Source organism: Microcaecilia unicolor, chromosome 8 (genome assembly GCF_901765095.1).
Source record: "Microcaecilia unicolor chromosome 8, aMicUni1.1, whole genome shotgun sequence".
Classification (NCBI taxonomy): domain Eukaryota; kingdom Metazoa; phylum Chordata; class Amphibia; order Gymnophiona; family Siphonopidae; genus Microcaecilia; species Microcaecilia unicolor.
The window spans coordinates 203,007,497-203,023,387 of NC_044038.1; the positions used below are offsets into that span (position 1 = coordinate 203,007,497).

At 44.2% G+C, this 15,891-nt stretch overlaps 2 protein-coding genes across 2 annotated transcripts in view; one reads left to right on the forward strand and one right to left on the reverse strand.

Annotated features, from left to right (window-relative positions):
* Nucleotides 1–7,224, reverse strand: part of SS18L1 (SS18L1 subunit of BAF chromatin remodeling complex) — a 69,830-nt gene extending 62,606 nt beyond the window's left edge. The window contains exon 1 of the mRNA XM_030212226.1: nt 7,139–7,224. Coding sequence (XP_030068086.1) covers nt 7,139–7,207 — 69 coding nt within the window. The 5' untranslated portion in view covers nt 7,208–7,224. The remainder of the gene's footprint in view (nt 1–7,138) is intronic.
* A 458-nt stretch (nt 7,225–7,682) lies between these two features.
* The window catches only part of PSMA7 (proteasome subunit alpha 7), a 42,265-nt gene continuing 34,056 nt past the window's right edge, over nt 7,683–15,891 (forward strand). The window contains exons 1-2 of the mRNA XM_030212651.1: nt 7,683–7,891; nt 15,699–15,825. Of these exons, the coding sequence (XP_030068511.1) occupies nt 7,796–7,891; nt 15,699–15,825 (223 nt within the window). The 5' untranslated portion in view covers nt 7,683–7,795. The remainder of the gene's footprint in view (nt 7,892–15,698; nt 15,826–15,891) is intronic.

Here is a 15,891-nt window from a genome sequence, read left to right on the forward strand (position 1 = left end):
CATCAAAAGCACTAGACATGTCAAATTGCAAAATTGAAATGTTCCTACCTAGGCTCAGTTCTCTCCTGAAATTGGCTATCAGGGTGATTAATACAGTTTCTGTACTACATGCAAGCCTGAACACATTGACATATTATTGGTATACTGGCCATTTACAAGCATATTTGGCAAAAAATATATATACACTAGTAAAAGAGGCCCGTTTCAGAGCAAATGAAACGGGCGCTAGCAAGGTTTTCGTCGCCAACAACCCCCCCCCCCCCCCCCCTGGCCAACCCCTTTGTTGTTCTGCTATTGCTCCGCCCCCAACATCATGACGTTTGACGCGAGGGCGGGGCCCGGAGCGATTTCCCACCCTCCCTGCCAACCCCTTCGTTGTTCTGCCAGTGTCCTCAGAACGTTGAGGGTGAGTTTTATTATAGTAGATAATATTTTGTCCTCCACCTTTTAAGGCACTGCCTATCCAAGTGGAATAGCTTTAGACTTTTTACAGAGGGACCATGCATAGGCAGTCCCTCATTTCGACTAATCTTTTGCTATTGTTTTCAATTATTTGGATTTCCCATCATCTTTTTCCTCAGGTAGATCGGAACCCTGTTTGAAATTAAATTATCCGTCCTTTAACGGTATCCGGAAGAAATCCATGCTACAGTGTTCCTTTTTGCATCAGAGAGTTAGGCTTTGGAACAGACTGCCTTTAGAAATTTGGAAAATAACACAATATTATTCCTTCAGGAAAGTGTTAAAGTCTTTTTTGATTGATGAGAAAGATGCTTTTTAGTGTCAATGTATTAGATACGCAACTGTAAATTCTCCTGAAAAAGGACTTATTGTTTGTAATCTGCTTAGAATCTCTTTTGAATTTAGCGGAAAACAGGAATCATATAGCATAGCATAGCAGAACTACATGTTGGCACTCACTTTATAGAATTGCTCCCTTACCCCTGGATTCTATATATGGTGACTAAGGGGCCCTATTACTAAGCCATGTAGGCACGTACGTGCATCCTACATGCATTAATTTTGAACTACCGCCTGGCTACCGCATGGCCCAGGTGGTAGTTTCATTTTTTACACGCATCCTCTATGCACACCAGAAAAATTTCCTGCGCGCAGTGCTAACTGGGAGTAATCAGCATTGTATGTGTGCTGATGATTACCACCTGGTTAACGCGTGAGACCTTAATGCTAAGTCAATGGGTGGCTGTAAGGTCTCAGGCCCAAAATAGATGCGCGCCAATTTTCATTTTTCCATATGTCCATTTCCGCCCCCCCCCCCAAAAAAAAGCCTTTTTTGCAGGTACACTGAACAATGGACTTGCGTGTGTCCAATACACACCTCTATACCAGCGCAGGCCATTTTTCGGCACACCTTAGTAAAAGGACCCCTAAAGTTGTGCATGCAAACCAGTGTGCATTGCCGATTTGTGTGCAGTGCACAACTTAATTGATTTATGAGTCGATCAACACTAATAATTGACTGCTAACAACCAATTATTGCCATTAATTGGCCTTAATTGGGATTCACGCACGGATCATACTCAATAACAATCTGTGTATAAATCCTAGGACGTGCTTTTTTTGAGGGCATGTTTAGGGGGTGTTCCTATGAATGACACGTATTCTTATAGCAGGGGCTGGATGAAATCTTCAGCTGGCAGGGGTTGGGGACCCCCGCCAGCCAACCAGGGGCCCAGTGCAAATTTGGGGTGGGGGGCAGGCCCCTGTGGCCCCACCTAGCTATGCCACTGTCTTATAGAATATGCCTGATCCGTGCCTAACTTAGGCACCGACATTTACACCCGCAGCCGACTTAAATTAGGCGCTATTAGTAAAGCGTAGATACCCTTTATAGAATACTACTTGAGTAAATTGTTGTGGTAGCTGTGTTAGTCCACTTTTAAAGGTAATAAATAGAAATAAATCAAAACATAGAAAAGAAAATAAGATGATATCTATTTTATTGGACTAACTTCATACATTTTTTGATTAGTTTTTGAAGGTAACCCTTCTTTTTCAGATCGGAAATAAGGAAATGTTGACAAATATCAGAATATATAAGTGAAACACAAAAGCATTCCGATTTGACAGTCTCACAGGAAGAGGAAGGGGTAGGTTAGGTGAGAAACAGGGAGAACTGGGTGGGTGAGGGACAGAGAGAGATGGATGGCTGACAAAAGAGTGACAAAGCAGTAGAATTTTATGGTTTATAGAGGGACAGAAAGCCCAGATCTTTGTTAAGTGTTGTCTGGTGGGTGTCAAAATATTTCATCAATTTGACTTCAAAGGTCTTAAGTTCCTGGATTGTCTGCTTTTGTGTTTCACTTATATCTATATATATAAAAGGCAACCCCAACGTTCTGAAGCCTCCACGGAAGTTGAGGCGCCCGAGATATCCGGTGTGCCCTGGAGTGTCTGCACTGCCCTCGCGTCAAAATGTCATGACGTCCAGGGCGGAGCTATTGACACTCCACGGCCGAAACGGCCCACAGCGAACAAGGCAAGTAGCTTCGACGGACGGAGGGAGGGCGAACAAGGCAAGTAGCTTCGAGGGATGGAGGGAGGGGACCCCTTGCTAGCGCCCGTTTCATTCCGCTCAGAAACGGACATTTTTTCCTAGTATTCTGATATTTGCCAACATTTGCTTATTTCCGATCTGAAGAAGAGAGATATGGTAGCGATGTTAGTCCACTTTTAAAGGTAATCAATAGAAACAGAATAAAATAAAACATGGAAAAGAAAATAAGATGATACCTTTTTTATTGTACTAACTTAATACATTTACTAACTTAATATATTTTTTGATTAGCTTTTGAAGGTAGCCCTTTTTCGTCAGATCAGAAGAAGAAGGGCTACCTTAGAAAGCTAATCGAAAATGTATTAAGTTAAGCAAATAAAAAAAGGTATCATCTTATTTTCTTTTCCATGTTTTATTTTATTCTATTTCTGTTGATTACTGATCTGAAGAAGGATCTGACCTTCAAGAGCTAATCATAAAATGCATCAAGGGGAAAGGGATTTGACATACCACCTTTCTGTGGGTTTTACAACTACATTCACAGCAGTTTACACAGGTACTTATTTGTACCTTGGACAATGGAGGGTTAAGTGACTTGCCCAGAGTTACAAGGAGCTGCAGTGGGAATTGAACCTAGTTCCGCAGGATCAAGGTCCACTGCACTAATCACTAGGCTACTCCTCCACTCTAGTTAGTCCAATAAAAAAGGTATCATCTTATTTTCTTTTCTATGTATTGATTTATTTCTATTTATTAACTAGAATACTGCTCAGAGCATAAATTTTTTTGTGCTGATTTTTCAGTGCAATTTACAGAATCTAGTCCTTAGTGTGTGAATTAGTGCATGCTAAGCTTCATTCCAGCATAATAATAGTTACCACGCTTGTGTTTGTAACACGGTGCATATGAATTCACATGCTAACTGCTAGTGCACTTTTGTAAACATGCCTCTAACAATCAATTCTTAAAGCAATGTAGCAACAAAGTGGAGTCCTCAAAGCTCATTTCTCTATAAACTGGTTAACCTATAAAGTGCCACCGGTCCCTTTGTACTCATTTGCCCTGTTTCATTTTTGGTGCAATAGTACATAAACTCTGTTTTAGCTGATACTTTTAATGTTCTACACAATAATTTTTATTGTCTAAAGACACCTCCTGTGTGCAAGAGAACTTGGGGGCCCTTTTACTAAGCAGCAATATCCCCAAGTTCAATTTAAAATAGTCTTAATATAGTGCCTAATTTCTTAGGCACTTACACCAAGATTCTATATATGGCGCCCATATTTGGGTGAACTGTTGACATGTGAGCGTATCTTTATTGGCTAAGAAGACATTAGCGAGCAATAATTGGATGCTAATAAATGATTATTGGCATTAATTGGCACCTGTGCACGCATATAGCTGGGTGCTGTTCTATAACTTTGGGTGCCCCTCAAAAGGGGGCGGGGCATGGCCATGGGGGGGGGGGGGTAATATTTCAAAATGTTATGCTCATTGTTACTGAATAATGGATCAGCACATCCAACTCGGGTACCAGCATTTATACCAGGTTTCAGCAGGTGTAAGTCCAATGGCCAAAGTTAGGGCACAGGAATCAGCGCTAAGCACGATTAGCGCCAATCTTTTACAGTGCCCATTTTTGAGTGCCATTTAGAGAATCCAGCCCTCCAAGCAAACGAAAAAAGGCTTTAGCGTTTTTGGGAGGTGAGAGGTGAGGGAGGGTATGAGGTAGGTAGGTTGACAAGGATTACTTATTAGTTTAATTATTCAGTTATTGTGAACTGCTTGGAATGATCAAAATGAGCTATGCAGGCAGTATGTAAGAATTTAAATAACTAAATAAGGCCCATGTCGCCTTTCAAAAAATTCTGTTGCACACTAAAAAGTATTGGCTGCATAAACTAATCCAGTACCAGGTGCCTGATCAGATGTAGTCTGCCACCAGGTGGCGTAGTTCTACAGAAACATTCTCATTGCATTTCAGGTAAGTTTGGATTCAATACTCCAATTGACCAGGCCTATTCCACCTAGATACAAATGGAATATAAATAAATTATTCAGAAGGGGTTTTTGTACTTAAGAAAAATCATTTTTATTAAATAAGGCCCTTGGTAGTTTGTGATACCTTTCTTTGGACCAATATAAAAGATGAGCTTTGGAGACCTCACAGGTCCCTTTTCCTTCCTGTAAATACTGCAAAAGACAGTTCTGGCGAATTCTTCTAAAGTGTTATACTGCAAAGTGGGTTGGAATCTGGTTTTCAGAAAAAGATACTTGGATAAAGGCAAATAAGTATTAAGATTTGTCATCTGCGCTGTGAATATGGAACTGATTTATAAAATTTAGGATTGATTACTTTTGTTTACTTCCAAGCACAATTCTGATGAATAATCACTGTAATATTTAATCATAACACTACAGCACAGATGTCTGCACTGCTCTCATTTGAGGTTTGTACCTTGCCTGATAGTTATCTAAAGGGGAAAGAAAGGACAGAGCAAAGCTGTCACTACCAAAGAAGTACGGAATGATTTTGCTCAAGGCTATTTACTGCCAGAGCTAATGATAGAGTCAGGGATAATTCTTTTCTAGTCCAGGCTCCTGGAGCACGAAATAAGAGTCAGGACTAGGAACAATCAGCTCTGCTGCAAACTCCTCCTGCTGCGCTCCATAATTTTTGTTGTTTTGATTTAGCTCATGCCTTTTCAGTAGTAGCCGACGATGATTTACATTCAGGTACAGTAGATATTTTTCCTGTTGTCAGTGGGCTCACAATCTAAACTCCCCCCTCCCCCCGTTTACTAAGCCGCGTGTTAATGCCGACATAGCCCATTCATTTTGAATGGGCTGTATTGACAAATGTCGCGTGGCTTAGTAAACATGGGGGAAAGTATGTACTTTTTACCAATGTGCGGTAAAAAGGGCCCTGCGGTAGCTGTTTTTGCCGTGCGCCAAGGTCCTTTTTACTGCAGCGGGTAGAAAGCCCCTAAAAGACATGGCCATGTGGTAAGATTATTCTTACTGTGTGGCCATGCGCAGAGGGGGCAGCACTTACCGCCACCCACTGAGGTGGCGGTAAGAGCTCTGGTGGTAATCGGGCAGTGATTACTGCTGGGTTAGCGCCATGCTAGAAATTCAGGAATTATTTTCTGTAGCACCAGAAATGGCATGCGCTCAAGATGGAACTACCACTGGCAGCCACATTGAGCCAGTGGTAGTTTCAGGTTGCCACATGGCAACCCTTTAGTAAAAGGGCCCCTAAGTGACTAGGCAAGGAGCATCAGTGAGATTTGAAATGAGCTTCTCAGATCTCAGCCACCTACTCTAAACATTAGGTTATTATTCCATGCCACATTCTGGTACAGTCGACATTTCTCTATTTCCTGAAGGCTTACAGTCTAAACCGGAGAGTGGTTTATCCAAGGTCAGCAGAAGAATCAGTGAGATCTCAACTCTGGCATTCTCAGCCTCTGCTTCAACCACTAGGCTGCTCTACTCTCTACATGAAACAAACATTGCTGTCTGAATATGATTTAAAAGTCTTAGGGGAAGATCAAACCCCCCTCCCCCCCCCCCAATAAAATTAGATTTTCTAAATATATTGTTGCACCAGAAAATAAGTACGAGCTTACTTACACATTAATTTATACAGGGGCAAAATCTATGGGAATCAGAAAATCTTGCTTTCAACAAAGTCTACAATATTGGGGCTTTGATTGTTCTTTGAAATTTGAGCAGCATCTTCTTCACCTCTCTTTTCCCCCAGAATCAATGCTACCTGTAGAAGCCAATACAGGTCCATGAATATCTGATTTTCACTGACAACTTGTTTTCCATAAAATAACCCCTTCGCTTAAAATAATAGTACAGCAAATTCTGAAATGATAGCACAGTGCCAGTAGACTGCAATCTGCATGCTTGTGCTGAAAAGTGCATGTTTCTAAGGAACGAGCAGACATGACGCTCCCTAACCCGATATTCAGCACCATTCCTAATTGTCAGCCAAGGGATCCACGCAAACACATCAGTCCCCCTTCCTTTCCTCTCGCGGAAGAATTAAGTAACTTCATATCCTGCGTATGTCTAACGTCCACCCCGAGAGAGGGATTCAATGAACAGTATGGCACGAATGTCAAGACAAATCTGCAAAATATTTCTCATGCTCCATAAAACTAAATATGTGTACATGTCTCGGTGTGTGTGTATAACACATCCACCTATCTACCTAAGTGAAACAGAAAGCTCTGTCATATCTCACATAATCCCAGTTAATATCCATAAAATACCGTGGCTGACATGACGAACTGGGCTGCACTTTTCAGCATCTGCCGCTGCAAGAACGAAAATCTTACATCCCTGAAAGAAATCCCTGTAAGTTTCAGCGCCTGCTGTCGTGGTTTCTGCCAGCAGATTTGAGAAATGAGCCGAGGAAAGGGCAGGGCGCAGAGCTTTTGCAAGATCCGCACACCTTGCTTTGTTCCACTTTCCCCCCCACAGTTGTCCATCTTTCCAATCCTTGAAATTCACTAGTTTCCTCCTCCCATTGAAGATTCATTAGCACCTTAGAAATAAACCAGTCAGAACGCAGAATAATGGTAGAAAAGCCAGCAGGAGCTTTACCTTTTGGATGGTTTGCTGGGTCACCTCACCTTTCCCTCTCGGGCGAGCTGAAGCAAAGGCAACCGACATGTTTGTTTAAATATTTTTATTTCAATCTTAATTTTTTTTTATTATTATCTGGCCGCTATTACTGGCTGAATGTTCTCATTCTCTGCAGCGAGCGGGGTGGATACGTGTCAATGGAATAATCTAATTTTCTTTGTCCTTTGGCGTTCACAAAGTAGGATGACTTTATTGGATAATATGCCTGAAAATTGGCTTATATAGCTTAGAAATGAAAATTATACCGAAGGAGAAAGGTCTTAAAAACCGCAAGTATCTAAAACGAGAACCGTGGGCTCCCCTAATTCATAGTGGTACGGTCGAATTCCTTGGAGTTTCCTGTTGCAGGCAGACAGCATCTATAATCCGGCAGGGTTTGCGTTGAGTGCGTACTGTGCGTCGCTGGCGGTGAAAGGGGCGACCTAGCGCCGAGTGCGCACCGTACGTCGGAGGCGGGGTAAGGTTGGAAACAAGGAGCAGCAATGCACGCGGATGACGTTGTGGCGTTTGGAGAACACGGGGTGTCACGCAGGCGTGCTGCCGGCCGTGAGTGTGCGCTTTCGCTTTGTGCTCGAGGCTTGCTGGTGTTGTAGCGTCGCCTCATCCTGCCTGGACATGAGCTACGACCGCGCTATCACCGTCTTCTCCCCCGATGGGCACCTCTTCCAGGTGGAGTACGCGCAGGAGGCCGTGAAGAAGGGATCAACGGCGGTGAGTGGAGCGGGATGGAGGGAGAGAGTGGGCTGTACCCAGTGAGTCGCACAAGGAGCGCTACCTGTTCCTCACGGAGCAGGAAGCGACCCCCTACTCAAATTGCCCCCTAGGTGATCGGAAAGTGACCCGCAATGTATGGGAAATGATTCCATCCTTCGCCCTGACTTCCCTCTAAGGGAGTGACAAGTTCCACCTGAATTACCCTTCATGTCCAGGGAGCGATCCCTCCCCCTGTTCTTCGTCCTTCTCCTCTTCTTCCTCCACCAAAGTGCCTTTCATGTCTTGGGAAATGAAACGAATCCTTCTCTTCCTCCTCACCCACTCCTCTGCACATATATTGCCCTATGATGACCCGGAAGTGATCCCGTGATGTACAGCAAATACTACAGCTTTCACTCTGACTTCTTTCCTCCCCCCCCCCCCCCCCCAATGAATCCCTGCCCCTGAAGACTTCCCCTCATGTCCACAGAAAGACATTATTCTTGATGCCCAGGGAGTGATCCCTGATGTCCAGGGAATAACTCTTTCACTCTTCCCCCCAAATTGCGCCTTCATGACCAGGGAGTGAGCCTTTCCTCCCAAAGCCTAAGGAATAACCATCCTGCCAACTACCCAATGCTGATCAGGGAGTGACCCTGTTCTCCCCCCCCAAAAAAACAAAACAAAACCCAGTCTGAACATGAATGTTTACAAAAACCAAATCATAACTGAATGGGCTGTTCCTTTGTTGCCCTTAGCTGACATTCATCATGGTCCCCATAGTCCTGGTTGCTTTTAATTTTGCTAAGATACAAAATTCTACTAGGCATGTGTTTGGATTAGCTCTAATTTCAATATGTGAAACTGTTTACAAACATATTATTTGTCTTTACTTTTAATTTAATCCTCATTTTTCTGCTTTGAATATCCTCTTAGAATTTTTCTGGGGCTTCTCATGCCAAAAACTGCTTTGCCCCAAAGAGTTGGGAATATCCAAATGAAGGCTAGACACTAGAAATAAGAGATCTGTGGCTCAAGTTATCACTTAAAAGGGCACATGGATGGATAGCTTTAAAGATGCTAGAAAGAGTAATTTCCAGCAAAGAATGACTGGTATGATTTTTTCATAGATAATTTACACTTAAGGAAGCCAGAATTTGTTTGCATAGGGAAATAGGGCAGCAGGCCTCAGTGACTTGACATTAATTTTTTCACAAGAACCTGCAATTCCTTAGTGTCCCTCCGGACAGGCCCACAATGTGACTGAGGTTGTGCATGCCTTCCTGCAGGTGGAGACTCAGAACTCTGACTCTATAGAGCCAATAACAACCCTGACCAGCTAGCCACAGGTCCAGTTTTCTCAGTCCCCAGCAGGTGGAAGGTGATGAGCCCTTCAGTCACCTTCCCTTTGGCTTTCTTTTTCTTTCCTGGTATTTTAGAACTGAGTAGCAGAGTTTTATTACTCTTACAACTATTTTCTACTTTCTAGTTTCCTTTTATTCTGTGTATTCTTGACTTTGCCTGCTTGTGGAGGCTGACGCCCGTGAGGGGGGGGGGGGGTCTTACAGCCTCGGGGGTGTCATACTCGGGTGGCCGGGTCCCTCCTCCCAAGTCCTTCCTATGGTCAGCGTGGCTCGCTGCTTAGTTTGGTAATTGCCTCAGTCTCTTCGGGGGAAGAGCTGTTTAAGGTGACCGCTTTCAGGGGGAAATAAAAGACAATAATTCAATAAACAGTATGGGCTGTAAATTCTACTTAGGTAATCTAATACTATAAAGACTGAAAAACAGCCAGACACAATCTCAAAGGGTCGTGCAAAGGGTAAATGTCAGCAATGACGAACAAATGGGAAATACCCTCAGAAACCAAGGTCTCTGCCAAGGTCTGACCACCAGAACACTGATATCTATACAAGATTTTTGTGCCTGTGATCTTATCTCTTTCATAGGGTATATTTTCCCACAGATTTTCAAATAGAACTGATTGCTCAAAACATTACTGAGTACAAAAAACTTTCCAAGCTACAGCATGGCTTAAGTAAATAAACGTAGCTTTCTCATAGCTGGCTTGATACCCCCCAGCTCCCTTTCCTACTTTTGGTGCGGCTGGCCTCGGGACGTCTCCAGTGTCTATGCAGGAGTTCCTGCTTAAAAAAAAAAGACGCACCACTGTTATGCAGCAGCGCAGGCTGCAGGGAGTCTGCCTGTTCTTTTAGCAGGGTCGGAAGGAGGTTTTCCTCCTGAATTTGTCCTATAGATGTACAAAGCCTTTCTTTTGCACAAATCAGGACCTCCCTCAGCTCCTTTGAGAAGATCCTTGGAGGGTCAGCTGGTCTCTGCTAAGTGTCCTAGGGAATCCTATGATCTGGAGGAAGACCTAGGTTCTGACCCAGACCAGGGGATGCCCTCTCTGGAGGAGACGGATTTTCAAAGTGAAGGACAGGTGTCTGAAGACTCTGGTCAGGTACTTGGGTGCTGAGTCTTTACTCCCTGGGGAGGACCCATCGGTGGTTAGAATTTTTCACAAAGAGGAGTTACAGGAGCTAATTTCTTTGGTGTCCTCTACTTTACATTTTGAGGAGGAAGAGGCTCCTGCTGTAGAGGGCTGTAAGGTGGATCTCCTAGTGAAGGGCATTCGTAGGCCAGGTAAGTCCTTTCCTATGCACCAGGATTATCAGAGAGATCTTTCAGGCACAGTGGGATATGCTGGATTCTTCTTTTAGGCTCACTAAGTCTATGGTTCGCCTTTAACCAGTTCTTGATTCAGACAAATCCCTTCTTAAGCCTCCTGTAGTGGACGCGGTAGTCTCTGCGGTTACTAAGATGAATAAGGTCCCCGTGGATGGGGGCACTGCGCTTAAGTATGTTCAGGATCACCGTATGGAGGCTTTGTTAAAAAGCAGTTTTGAAGTCTCTGCTATGGCAGTTCATGCAGCTATTTGTGGTTCCTTGGTAGCTAGAGCTTGTTTCCAGTGGTCTGAGAGGGTGCTGGATAGAACTTCAGTTGATCTGTTCTTAATTGACACCGAAGTGGCTAAAATTGAGATGGGATTGGCCTTTTTGGTGGACGCTTTATATGATTTGCTGAGAGTTTCATCACAGGCTATAGCTTTAGGTGTAGCTGCACGACGGTCCTTTTGGCTACGAGGTTGGTCATCAGATGCGGCTTCTAAGTCTAAGCTCAGTAGGTTTCCTTTTTGGAGTTCCCTGTTATTTAGTGAGGAGTTGGATAAGTTGGTACGCAGTTTTAGAGATACTAAGGTGCCATGGCTTCCTGAGGACCAGCCTAGGGCGTCTGCGCACGGTCCGTTTTTGGGATGCGGTCGGGGATGTGATTTTCACCAGTATAGACCAGGTAGAGTGGTTCTGGTTCTTTCAGAGAAATCTGCCCTTTCGTGGAGCTCAAAGGGGAAGAAGAGATAAAGGGAGCCCCTTTCCAGTCTACTGCTCGTCCTGCGCAATAAAGGTTTCGAGGTCCAGCCTCTGATTCCTATGGGAACTCACAACACAGTTTTATTGGAGGTGGACCCAGACTACCTCAGATCGGTGCGTGCTAGAGGTTATTCGAGACGAGTACGCTTTAGAATTTGTGCGGCATCTTCAGACGTATTCTGGAGTCTCCATGTCAGTCTTGCCTCAAGGTGGGTGCAGTCAGGGATACTCTAAAAAGGCTTCTGGAGCTTCAGGCTATTTGTCCAGTTCCCTCTTTAGAGCTCAGACAGGGCCGGTGCTCCATTTATTTCATTGTCCCGAAAAAAGAGGGTTCTTTTCAGGTCGATTCTGGATCTCAAAGTGGTCAATCGGACTCTGAGTAACCACGTTTTGTATGGAAACTCTTCGCTCAGTCATAGTTTGGTTCGAGCCAGAGAGTTTTTAACCACACTGGATTTAATGGAGGCCTATTTGCACATTCCGATTTGGCCCATGCATCAACATTTTCTGTGATTTGCAGTGTTGGGCAACCATTTTCAGTTTTGGGGGCTGCCTTTCAGCCTGGCTATAGCTCCTTTCATGTTTACAAAAATCATGCTGGTGGTAGCAGCGGCTCTCAGGGAAGAGGGGATTCTAATTCATATCCTTACTTGGACGATTGTGTATCAGGAGAGTCTAAAAGTCACAGGTCATGTGGTGCAGTTCCTATAATCCCTTGGTTAAGTGGTCAACTTGCAGAAGAGTTGCCTACAGCTGCCTCAGTCACTGGATTATCTTGGGGTGTGCTTCGACACTCAGCAGAGTTTATCTTCCCCAGTCCCGAATTTTCAAATTGCAATCACAAATCCGATAGTTTCTTCAGTCATTGGTGCCATGTGCAAGGGACTATCGTCCAGTGTTAGGCTCTATGGTGGCGATAATGGAGGCGAAGCTTTGGACCAGAGCACATATGAAATCTCTTCAGAAATCCCTTCTCTCCAGGTGATCGCCACAAAAGGATTCCTTGCAGAGGAAATTGCCACTGACAGCTCAAGAGCATGACAGCCTGTGCTGATGGATTTGGGTGCCCAACCTATCCAAGGGGATGCCTCTGGATCCGCCGTGATGACAGATGCCAGCCTCGAGGGCTGGAGGGTGCACTGTCAGGGCAGTATGCACAAGGTCTTTGGTCTCGGCTGGAGACATTCTGTTCAGTCAACCTCTTGGAGACCAGAGCGATTCAGCTGGCACTAGAAGCATTTCTTCCTCGTGGCAGGCGCGTCTGTTCGCATCATGTCGGACAACACCATGGCAGTGAATCGACAAGGAGGGACGAGGAACTGGAAACAGCACAGGTCATGAGTTGGACGGAACTACATCTGGTGGCTCTTACATCGTCCCGTGTAGCAGGGACAGAGAATGTCCAGGCAGACTTTCTCAGTTACTACAACATTCTGGATACTGGGATTCAGCGAAGCGGTGTTTCAAGCAGTCGTACATCTCTGGGAGCTTCCAGTCATGGATCTCTTTGTCTCCTCTATCAATGCGAAGGTGCCTCTATTCAGTTCCCAAAAGGATCCCAAGGCGCGGGGAGTGAATGCGCTTCTTCCGCCTTGGCCGGCGGGGCTTCTCTACGCATTTCTCCTGTGGCCTCTATTAGGGTGGCTAGTTTAGTGGATCGAGGCACACGGGTCGGGTGATCTTGGTGATGCTGGATTGGGCCTGAAGGCCTTGATATGCTGATCTCCGCCTTCTCGTCGACTCTCCTCTCAAGTTTCCAGAGGCTTTTGGTCTTCTGGTTCAGGATCTGGTAGCTCATCACGACCCGGATCGCTTTTGTCTTACGGCTTGGCTCTTGAGTGAGCGCGGTTGACGAAGAGCGAGCACTCAGCAGGTGTGATTGCCACGATGCTTCGGTCGCGGCAGCGATCTACTTCTCTTAATTATATTAGGACTTGGAGAGTTTTCGAGGCGTGGTGTGCTGTTCGGAACTTCTCTTCCTTTCATGCGTTGGTGGCACAGATCTTGGATTTTTTACAGCAAGGTTTTGAGAAAGGCCTGTTCGCTTAAGGTACAAATTGTGGCCTTGTCTTATTTTTGGGGACGCATTCAGGGGAAAGCCCTAACTAGCCATCCGGATATTTCTTGATTCTTATGCGAAGCTGGTCTCCTGCACCCTCCTGCTTGGGCTATCTTTCCGCTATGGGACCTTAATTTGGTTCTTTCAGTTCTCACTAAGTCACCCTTTGAGCCTTTGGCGTCCTGTACTTTGAAGAATTTGATGCTTGCGGCATGATGCAGTTTTGGTGGCTATTGCCTTGGCTAGGAGAGTGTTGGAGTTGTAGGCCCTTTCTTGTCAGACTCCATTTTTGGAGTTTGCTAAACACCGGGTAGTAGTATGCCCTGTTCCTTCCTTTCTCCCTAAGGTCTTGTCTAGGTTTCATTTGTCCCACTCTGTGAGTTTGCCCATTCTAGGTTCTTCCTCCGGGATGGAAGATCAGCAGCGCTTGAAGTGCCTCAATGTCAGGAGGGTCCTGAAGCACCATTTGAAGACTGTTTCTTTTGTTTGGAGGTGCTCGTAAGGGGTTTGTGGCTTCTAAACCCACCATTTCTAGATGGCTTTAAAAAAATGATAGCCTCCGCGCGCCTTCTTTCTGGGAAAACAGTACACGAAGGGGTGAAAGTGCATTCTACCAGAGGACAAGCGGCGTCATGGACAGAGGACTCCCTGGTGCCTCCTTTGGAAATCTGTAGAGTGGTGACTTGGTCATCTTTGCATTCCTTCTCGAAGTATTACAGAGTAGATGTACAGAGCTGTCTTCTGCTTTGTTATGATAATGAATCTGTGGCTAGCTGGCCAGGGCTCTTATTGGCTCTTTCTAGAGTCAGAGTTCTCAGTCTGCACCTGCTGGAAGGCGTGCACAATCCCATCGGTAACATTCTGGGCCGGTCTGGAGGGCCTAAAGGAAAGCAAGTTAGCAGGTAAGAACTAATTTCTCCTATTTTACCTGTTGTGGTGAGCTAATTTTTACAGTAATCCTGACTTCATCTGCTGCCCAGTTATGTTTTGGTTTTTGTAATGTGATGTAAACATTCATGCTCAGACTGGGTTTACATTTTTTGGGTTTGGGTGGTGGTGTCAGGGTCATTATTTCACATCATTGCATTATTTGGCCTTCCAGCTCAAGTTGAACTGGCAAGTACTGTTATATTGGTGTCACAACCATTTGGGGCCTCTCAATATTATTTTAAATATCTTCTAAAAGGCTAGGGGTCTTAGGCAGTAGCGCTCTCTAAACTTGATTTGTGTGATGCTAGAAATTCCTTCTTCAGCAGCTGCTGTGAATGCAGCCAGCCTGACAAGGAGACTCCAAGTCAAAACTGCTACTGACCCATCAAGCCGGCCTCTAGCCTGGTGTTTATAAAAGGGTAAAAACAAATATTGTTTGGTTTGAAACTTTAGAACAGGGGTGGGTAACCTCGACAACCCAGTTGAGTTTTCAGGGTTTCCCCAGTGAATGTGCATGAGATCTATTTCCATTCGCTGCCTCAGTTGTATGTAGGTAGATCTCATGCATATTTATTGAATGTACTCAACAACTGTTACAATTATATCCATCTTTATTACATATTTAATCATAAATCTAACAATTATTGTCTAAAATTCCCAATATATCCAATCATTCATCCACTCACACAATCTTAAATCCCTAAAATCAGTAACATTAATATACCATTGCAGTGCCCAGAATAATTGTGTCACTCATAATTACACCAAAATTTCAATAACAATATTACTATAGAGCCTGTCAATTACACAGTCAGTCAGAGAAAACGTTTCTTCATTAACATATTCTCTCAATCCACTTGTTACCAGTCTTTGAATTTCTCTATATCTTGCCTTTCAAAGACCAGCCCGCTGCTCATATAACAGTTCACCACCACACCAGGCTCAAACCAAAGTCTTGCTTCACAGCGTGAACCACTGCTGATTCACTGTTCTCTGTTATAGCAGGCTGACAACACAATTTCTCTCACAGCGTGACTCCATAAATCTAACAATTATTGTCTAAAATTCCCAATATATCCAATCATCCACTCACACATTATATAAATTTACTGCAACTATTTATTGAAATTAACCTAAGATAGCATTGATGCATATTTATTGGGGAGATATTGAAAACCCCATGAGATCTATTGGCATACAATGGAGGCAGTGCATGCATTTTCATTGGGGAAAATGTGACTTGAGTTGTGGCCCTCGAGGACTGAGGTTGCCCACTTCTGCTTTAGAAACACTGAAGGCCAAGTTGGGTAGGATGAGGAGCTCTCACTTCAGTAGCTAATTTTTGGCCCTGTCCATAAGAATAGGTTTTATTAGTATTTTAAAAGGGTTTTTTGAATTTGTTTTTAGGTTGGTGTACGAGGAAAAGAAATTGTTGTCCTTGGGGTTGAGAAGAAATCGGTAGCTAAGCTCCAGGATGAGAGAACAGTTCGCAAGATCTGTGCCCTTGATGAAAATGTCTGCATGGCTTTTGCAGGTATGGAATATATATATATGTAAAAATGAGGCCTTAAGACACATTCAGCTAGATGTATAAATTAGA